Raw genomic sequence first — 16,694 nt, 5'->3', positions numbered from 1 at the left:
TCCGAACGATACAATTAGATTGGCATTCCATACAGGCACTGAAGGTTGAGGCCAAAAAGGATGACGACGTCACACCTGGACGACTGTCAAAAATGCTAACTGACGCAAAAGAAGTGTTCCAGGAGGGACTAGGAACACTAAAAGGAATAACAGCAACAATTAAAATAGAGGAAAATGCAAGCCCAAAGTTTCTGAAGGCCAGACCAGTGCCTTATGCGATCAGACCAGCGGTTGAAGCAAAGCTGGAAGGGTTGGAGCGTTCAGGAGTACTGTCCAAAGTGGACTGGAGCGAGTGGGCTACACCCATCGTTCCTGTAATGAAGACGTCGTTGAGTAATACGCCTGGGGAACCAAAGAAGGTCCGCATCTGTGGGGATTTTAAGGTGACAGTGAACCCAGTCCTTCACGGTGCAATATCCGCTTCCACGAATTGAGGATATTTTCACCTCGCTATCTGGTGGTAAACGCTTCACCAAAATTGATCTAGCCCAGGCGTACTTGCAAATGGAGGTAGAAGAAGCTTCGAAACATTACCTTACGATCAACACCCATAAAGGTCTCTATCAATACAACCGGCTGGTGTTTGGAGTAGCCTCGGCTCCGGCTATCTGGCAAAGGGCGATAGATCAAGTCCTGCAAGGGATTCCAGGGACCCAGTGTTATTTGGACGACATCTTGGTCACGGGTGAAAATGACGGTGATCACCTCGCTAACTTGGAGAAGGTGCTCGCCAGATTAAAGGAGTATGGGCTACGAGCTAATCGCCACAAGTGCGAGTTTTTCCAGAAACAGATCTCGTATTGCGGCCACGTCATCGATGAAGAGGGGTTACATAAGTCCCCTGACAAGATTGAGGCAGTAGTCAAGGCTCCAGCACCAGAAAATGTGTCACAACTGAGGTCGTTCCTCGGGCTGGTAAACTATTACCACAAGTTCTTACCAAATTTGTCTACAGTATTACACCCGCTGAACACCCTACTGCAAACAGGGGTACCATGGAAGTGGGATGACGAACGTAGACGAGCTTTCCAGAAGTGTAAAGAATTGATCACATCAAAAGAGGTGTTGGCCCATTTCAACCCAGCACTACCAATTTGTTTGGCATGTGATGCATCACCCTACGGCATTGGAGCGGTGCTGTCACACAAATTCCCGGACGGGTTGGAGAGGCCAGTAGCCTTTGCGTCTCGGTCACTAACCTCAGCCGAGCACAACTACGCCCAGATTGACAGGGAGGCCCTCAGCCCAGTATGGGGAGTAAAAAAATTCAACCACTATCTGCATGGGCAGGAGTTCACCTTGCTGACTGACCACCAACCACTTGTCTCTGTGATGAAATATTCCATTCATCACTGCCTGTGACTGTGGTTGGTTTCAGGTTTCCCCTCACCATTGTATTCCCTGTGACTGTGGTTGGTTTCAGGTTTCTCCTCACCATTGTATTGTATATTGGAATGTATGGAATGTGTTGTGTGTAGGGCTCCGCCCATACCTGGCCTCTATGTAAGCCAGCTCAGTCTGGCCTCATATCCAGTACTGCAGAGCTCCAGATGGAAGATACCTCTCTCCACTGCGTGTTATCTTCTAAGTTAATAAAAGCCTTGTTTTGTTCCGCTAACATCGAGTCTCGGGATTATTGAGGCACATCAATTTTATTAACTTATTTTTCAGCACAATGGATCAACTGCTGAAACCCGAACGTTTGGATTTGGATCAGCATGCTCCGGACGCATCAGCACACTTCGGACACTGGTTTATGTACATGGAATTCTTCCTGGACAATTCCGCAGCCGTCAAAGACGCTACGGACGCTGCGAGTATGAAACTCGGAATTCTGCGGAATTGGGTAAGCCACCGGGTTTACCCCCTCATCCAAGACGCCGACACGTACCTGGCCGCCTGCGACATCTTAAAGGCGCATTACCAGCAGCCTACAAATGAGGTGTATGCTAGGCATCTGCTCGCCACTCGCGCACAGCGACCTGGGGAATCGGTGGAGGAGTTCCTAGGCACCCTGAAAATGCTTGGCAAAGACTGCAAGTGCCGAGATGTAAAAGCCGCAGTGTACACCGACGAGCTTGTTCGCGATGCCTTTATCACAGGCCTCAGCTCCACTTACATCCGGCAAAGACTGCTGGAAAAAACGGGATTGGACCTGAAACAGGCTGCGGACACCGCGCGATCCCTGGATGTGGCCCAGAGAAACTCGGACGCCTACTCTTCAGCCCGCGCCGTCCACGCCGCCACGTGTGCACCAAGGGCGCCGCCATCCTGGAAGGCATCTTCCCCGCCCGGCAGCCCGACACCGTCGGGGCCCCGCTCTCCCCCCAGAAGCCCTACGACAGCCGCGACGCGTCGGGGACCCAACTGCTACTTCTGCGGGCAGCCAAAGCACACCAGAAACCTGTGCCCGGCGAAAGGCACCACCTGCTTTAAGTGCGGTAAGAAGGGGCACTTCGGGAAGGTGTGCAGAGGGAACCCCGCCGGAAAACCAAAACCCGCCACCGCCGCGTGTGCACCGTGGGAGCGGCCATCTTGGACGCCATCTTGCCCGACCTCGTGGGGTCCGCCATCTTGTGAGCAGACAGCGTGGACGCCATCTTGTCTCGATCAGGGCCCTACAGTGGCATCGGTCACAGTGGACCAGACCAGGCCCCACCCGCTATCCAAATCAATGGTGGACATCGAGGTAAACGGGTGCCGGGTTAAATGTTTAATTGACAGCGGAAGCACGGAGAGTTTTATCCACCCTGAACTGGCACAACAACTCTCCCTAAAGGTGGTCCCTACTCGGGGTACCATCTCTATGGCTGATAAAACCCAGACATCGACCATTCTGGGTTACTGCACGGTACAATTGTCCGTTAACGAGACGGTATACGATAATTTTAAAGTATTAATCATGAAGAATCTATGCGCGAGCGTGATCTTGGGCCTGGATTTCCAGTGCAACCACCAAAGCATCACGCTCAAGTACGGTGGGTCCCAGCCGCCCCTCACAGTGTGCGGCCTGGCTACCCTGAAGGTAAAGCCGCCTTCGCTATTCGCGAACCTTACCCCTAACTGCCGGCCAATAGCGACCAAAAGCAGGAGGTACAGCTGGGAGGACAGGCGGTTTATCGTGACCGAGGTAGACAGGCTCCTGAAAGAGCGCATTATTGAATGCAGCAATAGCCCGTGGCGCGCCCAAGTGGTGGTGGTAAGGGGTAGCGAGAAGAAACGGATGGTGATCGACTATAGCCAAACGATCAACAGGTACACCCAACTAGACGCCTACCCGCTACCCCGCATATCAGAAATGGTGAACCAAATCGCCCAATACCGGGTGTTCTCCACCATCGACCTCAAGTCAGCGTACCACCAGCTCCCTATCAGACCAGAGGACCGCCCGTACACCGCCTTCGAGGCGAACGGACGCCTCTACCAATTCCTCAGAGTCCCCTTTGGGGTGACGAATGGGGTCTCGGTCTTCCAGAGGGAGATGGATCGCATGGTCGATGACCACCACTTGCAGGCAACCTTCCCCTACCTCGACAACGTCACCATCTGCGGTCACAACCAGCAGGATCACGACTCGAACCTCGAGAAGTTCCTGAAAACCGCACAAAATCTCAACCTCACCTACAACGAGGACAAGTGCGTTTTCAACACCACGCGCGTCTGCATACTAGGCAGCGTGGTGGAGAATGGGGAAATCGGACCAGACCCCGACCGATTGCGCCCCCTACGGGAGCTGCCCCTGCCCAACACTCCCAAAGCCCTGAAAAGGTGCCTGGGGTTATTTTCTTATTATTCCCAATGGGTCCCCAACTACTCCGACAAAGCCCGCCCCCTCTTGAAAGCATCCTCTTTTCCGCTCTCTGCTGAGGCCCACGCCGCCTTCAAAAGCATTAAGCAGGATATTGAGCGGGCCACGCTACAGGCAATGGACGAGAACACTCCATTTCAAGTGGAAAGTGATGCGTCTGACTTTGCCTTGGCGGCCACCCTCAACCAGGCGGGGCGGCCCGTAGCTTTCTTCTCGAGGACCCTCCAAGGGCCCGAGATCAGACACTCCTCCGTGGAAAAGGAGGCCCAAGCCATCGTGGAGGCAGTGCGCCACTGGCGCCACTACCTAGCCGGCAAACGCTTCACCCTACTTACCGACCAGCGGTCGGTAGCGTTTATGTTCAATAATAAACAGAGGGGGAAGATCAAAAATGACAAGATTCTTAGGTGGCGGATCGAGCTCTCCACCTTCGAGTATGACATCATTTACCGGCCAGGGGCCCTTAACGAATCCCCAGATGCCCTCTCACGAGGGATGTGTGCCAGCGCCACCGGGGATCGGCTACAGACCCTCCACAACGACCTCTGCCACCCAGGGGTCACGCGGCTGTTCCACTTCATAAAGTCCCGCAACTTACCCTACTCGATTGAGGAAGTTCGGTCTCTGACCAGGAACTGCCGCACTTGCGCGGAGTGCAAGCCTCGGTTCTACCACCCTGATAGAGCCCACTTAATCAAAGCTACACGGCCCTTTGAGCGGCTCAGCTTAGATTTCAAGGGCCCCCTCCCGTCCGTCGACCGCAATGTTTACTTCCTGAACATTGTGGACGAATACTCCCGGTTCCCATTCGCCTTCCCCTGTCCAGACATGACCAGCGCCACGGTCATTAAATGCCTCAACAGCCTGTTCTGCCTGTTCGGTATGCCGAGCTACATCCACACGGATAGGGGGGCGTCCTTCATGAGTGAAGAGCTACGCCAGTACATGCTGTCCAGGGGTATCGCCACGAGCCGTACCACCAGCTACAACCCCCGGGGTAACGGTCAAGTGGAGCGAGAGAACGGGACAGTATGGAAAGCAGTCACTCTAGCTCTAAGGACCAAGGGCCTCCCTATCTCCCGCTGGCAGGAAGTCCTCTCAGATGTGCTCCATTCGATACGGTCGCTATTGTGTACTGCCACTAATGCCACGCCTCATGAACGAATGTTTAGCTTTCCCCGGAAATCCACCTCAGGCGTATCCATGCCGTCATGGCTCTCCACCCCAGGTCCAGTATTCGTGCGAAGGCATGTGAGGGGCCATAAGACGGACCCTCTCGTGGAGCCAGTGCACCTACTCCACGCCAACCCCCAATACGCGTATGTCCGGCACGCCGACGGAAGGGAGGACACCGTGTCAATAAAAGACGTCGCCCCAGCCGGTAACGACAACAACCACGGCAATAGCAGCAACAACGACCACAGCAACTCTTACCCACCCACCACTCTTCCATCACCCCCGGAAGAACATCGACCAACGGCACCCCCACCAACTACCCCTACAACAACCCTGGCGGCACCCCCGGCAGAGACCCAGGAGGCCACCGGGGACACCCAGCCGACACCCGCGACACCACAACAGCCATGTCGGTCACAGAGGACTACCAAACCCCCGAACAGACTAAATCTATAGAAGGGGTGAATGTGATGAAATATTCCATTCATCACTGCCTGTGACTGTGGTTGGTTTCAGGTTCCCCCTCACCATTGTATTGCCTGTGACTGTGATTGGTTTCAGGTTTCTCCTCACCATTGTATTGTATATTGGAATGTATGGAATGTGTTGTGTGTAGGGCTCCGCCCATAACTGGCCTCTATGTAAGCCAGCTCAGTCTGGCCTCATATCCAGTACTGCAGAGCTCCAGATGGAAGATACCTCTCTCCACTGCGTGTTATCTTCTAAGTTAATAAAAGCCTTGTTTTGTTCCGCTAACATCGAGTCTCGGGATTATTGAGGCACATCAGTCTCCATCTTTAATCCTAAGAAGGGCGTGCCAGTAATGACTGCACAGCGGTTACAAAGATGGTCCCTGTTTCTAGGGGCGAATCAATATGAAATAGAATATAAAGGCACGAAACAGCATGGGAACACTGATGGGCTATCGCGCCTGCCACTGCCTACGGTGGAGGAAGCACCAGCAGTGGACCCTATCGAGATATTTTATTCGTCGATAATTGAACGATTGCCAGTAACAAACGCGGATATAGAGAAGGAGACCCGCAATGATCCGACGCTGTCACGGGTATATGAATTGACGGTGAGGGGATGGCCAACACATGGCGACTCACTGTTGCCAGCATTCTCATCCAGAAGAGAACAGCTGTCAGTATGCCAGGGGACAATGATGTGTGGAGCCAGAGTGGTGATTCCACCCAAGTTAAGGGAGAGAGTGCTAAATGAGCTACATGAAGGTCATCTGGGGGGAGTGAAAATGAAAAGCCTTGCTAGGGCTTATGTGTGGTGGCCGGGAATCGATCAACAAATCGAAGACCTAACGAAGAGCTGCTTAGGATGCCAGAAGGTCCAAAATGCACCACCACATGCCCCTCTACACCCATGGGAGTGGCCCTCCTCTCCATGGCAACGGGTGCACATTGATTTCGCTGGTCCATTCATGGACTCAATGTTCTTAATAGCAGTGGATGCTCATTCAAAGTGGCCTGAGGTGATAAAGATGTCTTCAACCACTACAGAGAAAACGATTGCAGTCCTACGGACCATATTTGCCAGAAACGGTTTGCCAGAGCAGATCTGCTCTGATAATGGACCACAGTTTGTGTCCGACGAGTTCCAAAAATTAATGAAAAGGAATGGGGTAAAGCATTACACATCCGCCCCGTATCATCCAGCCACCAATGGATTGGCTGAGAGGTTCGTACAAACCTTTAAGAAGGCGATAAAGGCCATGTGCGATGAGGAAATTCCACTACAGCATAAGCTGGACAATTTCTTATTAGCCTACCGAAACACGACACATGCAGTTACCAACCAGACCCCGGCCATGATGTTCTTTAACCGAAGGTTGAGATCTCGTCTGGACTTGCTCAGACCAAATGTGCGAAGAAATGTTGAGGACAAGCAATTCCAGCACATCAACGAGAAGCTGACAAGGAGCTTCAATGTAGGGCAACCAGTCTTGGCCCGGGACTATCGAACAGAGAAGTGGCAACCCGGAACGATATGTACAAGGCAGGGGCCATTAATGTACACCGTGGATGTCGGGGAGAACATTGTGAGACGCCACGTCGATCAGATCTTAGCACCACAGGAATGCGCCAACCCCATGTCTCGAGTACCTGGGGATGAACCCGACATACCGGTAGCATCTACTTCAGACCCAGTAGCAGTGGAACCCGATGAACTACCCGATGAAAAGGGGTCAGAATCGCCTCTGCACCAAGAACAAGAACCTCTGGAAAGGCGCTATCCCGAAAGGGTCAGGAAGCCGCCCCAAAGACTGAATCTATAAATGGACTTTTGTTATTGAATGTACATGTAAAAATGTAATTGTTATTTGAATATTAAGGGGGTATTATTAATCTAAAAAGGGAGGAATTGTAGTGTATGTGCCTTTAAGTCAGAACTACTTTTTACAGCGCCTGTATACTGTAGTACCGGCAGTGACCACACCGGTATATAAGCTGTGCGCATGGCTCTGTACCCCAGTCTAGAGATTAGCCTCCTCCAGTAAAGACCTGTTATTTGTTAATGTACAGCATCCGTGTGATTATTTATCCACTGAACCACGGATCTAACATAAGCCATTTAGGACAGAGATGAGGAGGAATTTCTTCACCCAGAGAGTGGTGAACCTCTGGAATTCTCTACCACAGAAGGCAGTTGAGGCCAATTCATTAAAAATATTCAAGAAGGAGTTGGATATATTTCTTAAGGCTAAAGGGATCAAGGGATATGGGGAGAAGGCAGGGACAGGGTACTGAATGTGGATGATCAGCCATGATCTCATTGAGTGGCGGAGCAGGCTCGAGGGGCCGAATGGCCTACTCCTGCTCCTATCTTCTATGTTTCTATGTTAAGACTGAGATGAGGAGGAATTTCTTCACTCAGAGGGTTGCGAATCTTTGAAATTCTCTGCCCCAGAGGGCTGTGATTGCTGAGTCTTTAAGTATATTAAAGGCTGAGATAGATAGATTTTTGGACTCCAGGGGAATCAAGGGATATGGAGATCGGGTGGGAAATTGGAGTTGAGGCTGATGATCAGCCATGATCTTATTGAATGACGGAGCAGGCTCAAGGGGCCGTGTGGCCTACTCCTGCTCTTATTTCTTATGTTAACTTCAGTTTCCTAGAAGTAAAGGGAATTAAGGGTTATGGGGAGCGGGCAGGAATTTGGACATGAGTCTAGGTTCGGAATGGTCATGGCCCTGTGGGTAGCGGAGCGGGCCCAGGGGCCGTGTAGCCTGATCCTGCTCCTATTTCGTGTGTCTAATTCTGTTAGATTCAGGAGATGGTTCTGTGATAGTGGATTGGCGGTTAGGATCAGATCAGCCATGATCTTATTGAATGGCGGAGCAGGCTCGAGGGGCCGATTGGCCTACTCCTGCTCCTATTTCTTATGTTCTTATGTTAAGTCCCATATACCTATTTTCTCCTTATCCCTATGAACTGCTCCTGGTCTCAAACCTAAAAGTCGGCTCGGTTTGGGCCAATTGAAAATTCGACATTTGAATAAATTATTTAGATATTGGTTTCGGTCTGAATTTGGATACAAACATGATATTTGTTTACTAAATGGCATAATGGTTAACTGGGATATATTGAAACTAGTAGAGGAATAAAATCCAACATCCTGACATATTTATCGTGAGATAAATGAGATAGCCTCGATATTAACCCCCCACAACTGGATGCCGGGAGGATGTTTCCCCTGGCTGGAGGGTCGAGAATGAGGGGTCACAGTCTCAGGATACGGGGTAGGACATTTAGGACTGAGATGAGGAGAAATTTCTTCACTCAGAGGGTGGTGAACCTGTGGAATTCTCTACCACAGAAGGCTGTGGAGTCCAAGTCACTGAATATATTTAAGAAGGAGATAAAGAGATTTCTAGACTCAAAAGGCATCAAGGGATATGGGGAGAGAGCAGGAATATGGTATTGAGATAGAGGATCAGCCATGATCATATTGAATGGCGGAGCAGGCTCGAAGGGCCGAATGGCCTACTCCTGCTCCTATTTTTCTATGGGGGCGATTTTCTGACGTTGGAGGAGGTGGGTTTGGAGGCGGGAAAATCAGATTCAAAGAGGTCGGGTTTGGAACCCGCCTCCGCAGGATTTTGCAGGTGCCGGCTTTGGAGGTCGGGAAACGCTCCCGTCTCCAGCTGGCCATTGCGCTATTTAACCTCCTTAAATGCTTGTTAAGGGCCTCTCTAAGCCTATTTTCAGAGGCCCTCCTGATTTTTTCAGCATTTCGGCATGCTTCTCACACCTCCTGAACCACGCCAGGCAAACCTGGCGGGTTGACTCGTGGGTGGCCTCCTCACTGCTGCAGGTCTAACAAGACCTCGTTCACTGTAGCAAGGCTTACTTGCAGGTGCCAGACCTTGGCTTTAAGAGGTCTCTGAGCACTTTTAGAAGGCCTTCCGAAGTCAGAGTTGCTGCAGCTTGACTCCATCAACTGTGGGACCTCCTTGGAAGACCCTCTCCCCGCTTGCAATGAGCGCTTCCCCAAAGGAGGCATCTACAAGCAGAATGGGAACCATTCGTTTTCTTTCTGCATCGACCTCAGATGAGGAGGAGGAGGAGGATCTGGAGGAGGAGGAGGAGGAGGTCAGAGCACCGGTGTATCGACCAGCGGCAGCGGCAGCACGCGAGCACATGGCTGCCCAGGATGCAAGGGATGAACTTATCATGGCCAGATTTGCATAGGTTGCCCAAGTTGGCACATGTCCTTGGCTCCATCCTAGGACATCATTGACAATGGACATGACACTCTGGCCTCCTTTCACTCAGGCCACCAACCTGACAATGCAAGTATGCCGGTGCCCGCAATGTGGAGCTGCCTAAGGCGAAAGAACAGATGGCCAACAGGGATGGCATTTCATCAATACACAAAACAGTCTCCCTATCTGCACACAGATCTGGAGGTTATATCCCTTGCCAGCTGTACACAAACAGCCTTGGTTTCTTTGCCAGGCCCCTTCCTCCGAGATGAGTGGAAGAGCACCTCCATGCTAGCTATCACCCCCTCAAACAACATTTGCAGCGCCTCATCTGAGAGCCTCAGGTAGGCCCTTGTCTTGGAATTGGACATAGTGGTTTCTCAAAAGATGTTGGACGTGGTGCAGGAGATGCAGAAATGCTGTGGAATGAGCCAAGGGAGCAAGAAGTCATAAAATCAGACTGGAAAAGTGCTGTCAACAGAGGCGAGTTTCAGTCCCAAAACATTAATTGAGCAAGGGCATCCCACACCTCTGAAATCAAGTGGCCAATCATAGGTTTCAAAAATTTGTGATTTTCCCATCAGTGGAGGCGAGTTTCAAACCCACCCAAACTGAAACCCGCCTCCATCTCGCCTCCAGTGGGAAAATCGCCCCCTATGTTTCTATGTTAAAAAAAATGTCAACGGTGTATGCATCCCAACCTGCCATCTACATGCCTATCGCCATTTTTAGGCTGGCAGGTAGCGTGCCGTGCGAGTGTCCTATCGTCACCAACATATTTAAATCAGGCTCCCACATGTGTAATTGGGAGCCTTATTTAAATTTAACAGTTGCCGGCCGGGTTTCCCAGGGCTTGTGAAACCTAATAGTGAAAGGGAAGGTTGGAGCTGCTAGCTCAAAAAGGTAAATGCCTTTTACAGCAGTCGTTGTGGGCCAGGAGGAGCAGGAGTGCCTTCGGCCTCTCCCTTGCCGATTACGGCCTCTCTATCCCTGCTGCCGTGATCGATGACCTTATCCCCCCCAGTCCTGATCAATCGCTACAACCCTCCCAAGAGCCGCTTTCTCCGCCCCCCCACTTCCAAACCAGGCCCCAATCTCTCACTCCCTTCCTCCCGATAGCCACTCTATTTTTCCCCCACCAAGCCCCGAGCTCTTGCTCCCTCCCAATAGCTGCTCTCTCACCCAAAATTAACAGAAATTAATGCGACTGTTAGAGTTTTTTGTAACTAGCAACTAAGGAAACCAGTGGATGTGGTGTATTTGGATTTTCAGAAGGCATTCGATAAGGTGCCACACAAAAGGTTATTAAACAAAATTAGGGCTCATGGGATTGGGGGTAATATACTAGCATGGATTGCGGATTGGTTAATGGACAGAAAACAGAGAGTAGGAATAAACGGGTCATTTTTGAGTTGGCAGGCTGTAACAAGTGGGGTACCACAAGGATCAGTGCTTGGGCCTCAGCTATTCACAATCTACATCAATGATTTGGATGAGGGGACCAAATATAATATATCCAAGTTTGCTGATGATACAAAGCTAAGTGGGAATGTAAGTTGTGAGGAGGATGCAAGGAGGCTTCAAGGGAATATAGACAGGCTACGTAAGTGGGCAAGAACATGGCAAATGGAATATAATGTGGAGAAATGTGAAATTATCCACTTTGGTAGGAAAAATAGAAAAGCAGAGTATTTTTTAAATGGTGAGAGATTGGGAAATGTTGGTGTTCAAAGGGACCTGGATGTCCTTGTACATGAATCACTGAATGTTAACATGCAGGTACAGCAACAATTAGGGAAGCAAATGGTATGTTGGCCTTTATTACAAGAGGATTTGAATATAAGAGTAAAGACATCTTACTGCAATTATATAGGGCCCTGGTGAGACTACACCTGGAGTATTGTGTACCTTTATGGTCTCCTTACCTAAGGAAGGATATACTTTCCATAGAGGGAGTGCAACGAAGGTTCACCAGACTGGTTCCTGGGATGGGGGGATTGTCCTATGAGGACAGATTGAGTAGACTCGGCCTATATTCTCTCAAGTTTAGAAGAATGAGAGGTGATCTCATTGAAACATACAAAATTCTTACAGGGCTTGACAGGGTAGATGCAGGGAGGATCTTTCCCCTGGCTGGAGAGTCTAGAACCAGGGGTCTCAGTCTCAGAATAAGGGGTCGGCCATTTAAGACTGAGATGAGGAGAAATTTCTTCACTCAGAGGGTGGTGAATCTTTGGAATTCTCTACCCCAGAGGGCAGTGGATGCTCAGTCATTGAGTATATTCAAGACATAGATCGATAGATTTTTGAATATTAAAGAAATCAAGGGATATGGGGATAGTGCAGGAAAGTGGAGTTGAGGTCGAAGATCAGCCATGATCTTATTGAATGGCGGAGCAGGCTTGAAGAGCCAAATGACCTACTCCTGCTCCTATTTCTTATGGTCTTATGTTCTTTTGTATAGAAAGGAAATTAAATGCTTTAATTTTTACAGGTCAGGTACTGAGACTCGTATGGAGACAGGCGATCTTGTTGCTCATTTCGAACAGCAAGGAACTCCAATTGTGATTTGTAAGTTTGTGACTTCACTCTTATATTTTCCTTAACTTTTGTACTTTATTAAAACTCTACATAAAAATGTGGCTGGTAAATTGCATAACGTGAGAGAGAGGTCTTTTATTAGGCTGTGTTATACAAGTTAATCAAATACTTTGTATCTGACCACGGAAGAAGACACAAAAAACATTCTGGAAATAGTGGGGAACCAAGGGTCTAGTGAGAATGAGGAACTTAAAGAAATTAGTAAAGAAATAGTACTGGAGAAATTAATGGGACTAAATGCCGATAAATCATCTGGACCTGATGGCTTACATCCTAGGGTTTTAAAAGCGGTGATTATAGAGATAGTGGATGCTTAGGCTTTGACCTTCCAGAATTCCCGAGATTCTAGAACGGTCCATACGGATTGGAAGGTAGCAAATGTAAGCCCGCTATTCAAGAAAGGAGGGAGAGAGAAAACAGGGAACGATAGAGCAGTTAGCCTGACATCAGTTGTCGGGAAAATGCTGGAATCCATTATTAAGGATGTGGTAACAGGGCACTTAGCAAATCATAATATGAATGGGCAGAGTCAACACGGATTTATGAAAGGGAAATCGTGTTTGGCAAATCTGTTAGAGTTTTTTGAGGTTGTATCTGGCAGGGTAGATAAGGGGGAACCAGTGAATGTAGTGTATTTGGATTTTCAAAAAGCATTCGATAAGGTGCCACACAAGAGGTTATTACACTAAATTAGGGCTCATGGGATTGGGGGTAATATATTAGCGTGGATTGAGGATTGGTTAATGGACAGAAAACAGAGAGTAGGAATAAATGGGTCATTTTTGGGTTGGCAGGCTGTAACTAGTGGGGTACTGCAAGGATCAGTGCTTGGGCCTCTGCTATTTACAATCTATATCAATGACTTAAATGAGGGGATCGAGTGTAATATATCCAAGTTTGCTGACAATACAAAACTAGGTGGGAAAGTAAGTTGTGAGGGGGACGCAAAGAGGCTGCAAAGGGATAATGACAGGTTAAGTGAGTGGGCAAGAACATGACAGATGGAATATAATGTGGAGAAGTGTTAAATTATCCACATTGGTAGGAAAAATAGAAAGGCAGAATATTTTTTAAATGGTGAGAGATTGGGAAATGTTTATATTCAGAGGGACCGAGGTGTCCTTGTACATGAATCACAGAAAGTTAACATGCAGGTACAGCAAGCAATTAGGAAAGCAAATGGTATGTTGGCCTTTATTACAAAAGTACTGGAGTATAAGAGTAATGGGGGGGAAAATTCGGTTGATTTGCGGCTCCCATGAGCGCCCTAAGAGGGCACTAATGGGGCGCAAAGCAACTAGCACCTGGGTGTGGCACCGCTAACGTCTCCCACAAAATTCAGCGGGAGGTTAGCGGCGGCAGTAACCATTAGCACCGCGATGACATCATCGGCATGTGTAGTGCCCCGCTCGCACCCCGGCTGCGATTTTCGGTAGCGCCCTCTGACTTACCGCCAGACGTTATGTCAGACGGGGTCGGGGGGGGCTACCTGCAGCCAGGGCGACGTTAATCAAAGGGAAGGTGCTGGGTGGCCATTTTTGTTGCTGGCCGCCTGCCAGCACCTGCCCGCTTTTCCGTTCCCTGCCTTCTGAGCAGCATCGCCCCACGGAGTGCCGGCTGCGCTCCGTGAGCCCAGCACTTCACTGGAGTGCCAGGCTCTTTTGCCGGCACTCCTATCCCTGGTGGCCCAGCTGGGCCCTGGGTCATCCTGCGCTAGGCCCCTCCCCTTTAATAAGGAGAGGAAGGCCTGCAGTGCCTCAGCGCGTGGCACTGCGGCACATAGCGCCGCGATATTCACTCACAGCGCCCCAAGAGGGAGGCGGGGCACTTCCAGTAGCGCCCCGCCTCCCTCTTGGGGTGCTACCGGTGAATTTCGGGCACAGAGGTGCTAACTAGTGCCCCGGCGAAGTTTTTCCCCCCAAGAAGTCTTACTGCAATTATATAGGGCCTTGGTGAGACCACACCTGAAGTACTTTGTACAGTTTTGGACTTCATTTCTGAGGAAGGATATACTTGCCTTAGAGGGAGTGCAACAAAGGTTCACTAGACTGATTCCTGGGTTGGGGGGAATTGTCCTGTGAAGAGAGATTGAGTAGACTGGGCCTATATTCCCTAGAGTTTAGAAGAGAGAGGTGATCACATTGAAACGTATAAAATTCTTAAGGGGCTAGGCCGGGTAGATGCTGGGAGGCTGATTCCCCTGGCTGGGGAGTCTAGAACAAGGGGTCACAGTCTCAGAATAAGAGGTCAGTCATTTAGGACTGAGATGAGGAGAAATTTCTTCACTCAAAGGGTTGTGAATCTTTGGAATTCCCTATCCCAGAGCTGTGGATGCTCAGTCGTTGAGTATATTGAAGACAGAGATTGATAGATTTTTTGATACTAAGGGATATGGGGATAGTGCTGGAAGGTGAAGTTGAGGTAGTAGATCAGCCATGATCTTATTGAATAGCGGAGCAGGCTGCAAGGGCCGAATGGCCTACTCCTGCTCCTATTTCTTATGTTCTTATGTTCTTATTTCACACGGCTCTCTGACATAAAAATAAATAGCAGTTACTCTAGAACAGAAATCTAAAAAGATGGTTAAACATAAAGTGAGATGAAATCTTATTAAAAATGAGTTAAGCTGTCTGTACAGCAATGCACACAGTGTCCGTAATAAAACAGGGGACCTGGAGGCAATCATATGTTGTGAGGAACTAGGGATTATTGAGACATGGCTACAGAAAAATCAGGACTGGGAATTAAACATTGCAGGGTATAACATATTTAGAAAAGGTAGGGAGGGAAAAGGGGGAGGTGGAGTAAGCTGTACTTATTAGGGATAACATAATGGCAGTAGAAAAAAGTGACACAGATATCAGCAAGACAAAAATAGAATCCATATGGATAGAGATAAAAGATAATAAAGGATCAATCACACTAATAGGCGCACTACACGCCACATAATAGTGGAAGGTAGGTTTGAAGAAGAAATATGCAGACAAATTAGGGAAATGAGTAAAAAACATAGAATAATAATCATGGGGGATTTCAACTACCCCGATATTAATTGAACAGAAGAGGTAGGTAAAGGGGATAAGGGAATTGAGTTCCTACAATGTGTATAGGACTCCTTTCTAACCCAATATGTAAAAAGCCCAACAAGAGAGGATTTGATAGTGGATCTAGTAATAGGGAATGAACCAGAGCAGCTAAGAGAAGTAAAGGTTGGGGAACATATAGGCAGTAGTGACCATAATATAATACGCTTTAAGATGATAATTGAGAAGGACGTAAGTATGACAAAAACCAGGTTAATAGATTGAAGAAAAGCTGATTTTGAGGGGCTGAGAATAGAACTTGGGAAACAAAAATGGGCAACAATATTGGCAAACAACAATGTAGAACAACAATGGGAAACATTTAAAACAGTGTTCAACAAAGTGCAGGAAGAATATATTCCGCTAAAAGGAAAGAACTAAGGATTAGTTGAGGCCTCAGCTATTTACAATCTATATTAATGACTTAAATGAAGGGACCGAGTGTAATGTATCCAAGTTTGCTGATGATACAAAGCTAGGTGGGACAGTAAGCTGTGAGAACACAGAAAGTCTGCAAAGGAATATAGATAGGCTAAGTGAGTGGGCAGTAAGGTGGCAGATGGAGTATAATGTAGGGAAATGTGAGGTTATTCACTTTGGTAGGAAGAATTGAAAAACAATATTTTTTAAACGGTGAGAAACTTTCAAATGTTGGTGTTCAGGGAGATTTAGGTGTCCTCGTGCAAGAAACACAGGAAGCTAGCATGCAGGTACAGCAAGCAATAAGGATGTTGACCTTTATTGCAAGGGTGTTGGAGTATAAGAGTAAGAAAGTCTTGCTACAATTGTACAGGACCTTGGCGAGACCACACCTGGAGTACTGTGCACAGTTCTGCTCTCCTTATCTAAGGAAGGATATACTTGCCTTGGAGGCGGTGCTACAAAGGTTCACTAGATTGATTCCTGGGATGAGAGGGCTGTCCTATGATGAGAGATTGTGTACAATGGACCTATACTCTCTGGAGTTTAGAAGATGGTGTGGAGATGCCGGAGTTGGACTGGGGTGGACAAATGTAAGAAGTCACACAACACCAGGTTATAGTCCAACAGCTTTATTTGAAATCACAAGCTTTCGGAGCGCTGCTCCTTCTTCAGGTGAAGTGGAGAAAGTATAAAGACACAGCTTATATAGTCAGAGAATCATGTCAGATGTTTACAGGTAACCTTTCCAACTGCCATTTATCACACCTCGGCAGAGAGATAATCACAGCAGTCAAAGGTGTGAATGGTGTCCAAACAGGTCAGTCAGGGAAACATTACATCAAAGAACAATGAGGTGGGGTCACAAGGGGTCAAATATTG

At 48.5% G+C, this 16,694-nt stretch overlaps 1 protein-coding gene across 1 annotated transcript in view; it reads left to right on the top strand.

The window, feature by feature from the left end:
- LOC147124084 (ufm1-specific protease 2-like) overlaps positions 1 to 16,694 on the top strand; it is a 182,098-nt gene that overhangs the window by 143,302 nt on the left and 22,102 nt on the right. The window contains exon 10 of the mRNA XM_085981408.1: positions 12,203 to 12,279. Within this exon, the coding sequence (XP_085837534.1) occupies positions 12,203 to 12,279 (77 nt within the window). The remainder of the gene's footprint in view (positions 1 to 12,202; positions 12,280 to 16,694) is intronic.

The sequence above is a fragment of the Somniosus microcephalus genome, chromosome 1, assembly GCF_052327205.1.
Source record: "Somniosus microcephalus isolate GS21.2 chromosome 1, FLI_Smic_1.0, whole genome shotgun sequence".
NCBI classification, from domain to species: Eukaryota; Metazoa; Chordata; class Chondrichthyes; order Squaliformes; family Somniosidae; genus Somniosus; species Somniosus microcephalus.
The sequence above is the reverse complement of the archived record's forward strand: the minus strand, read 5'-3'. Positions and strand labels throughout refer to the sequence as shown.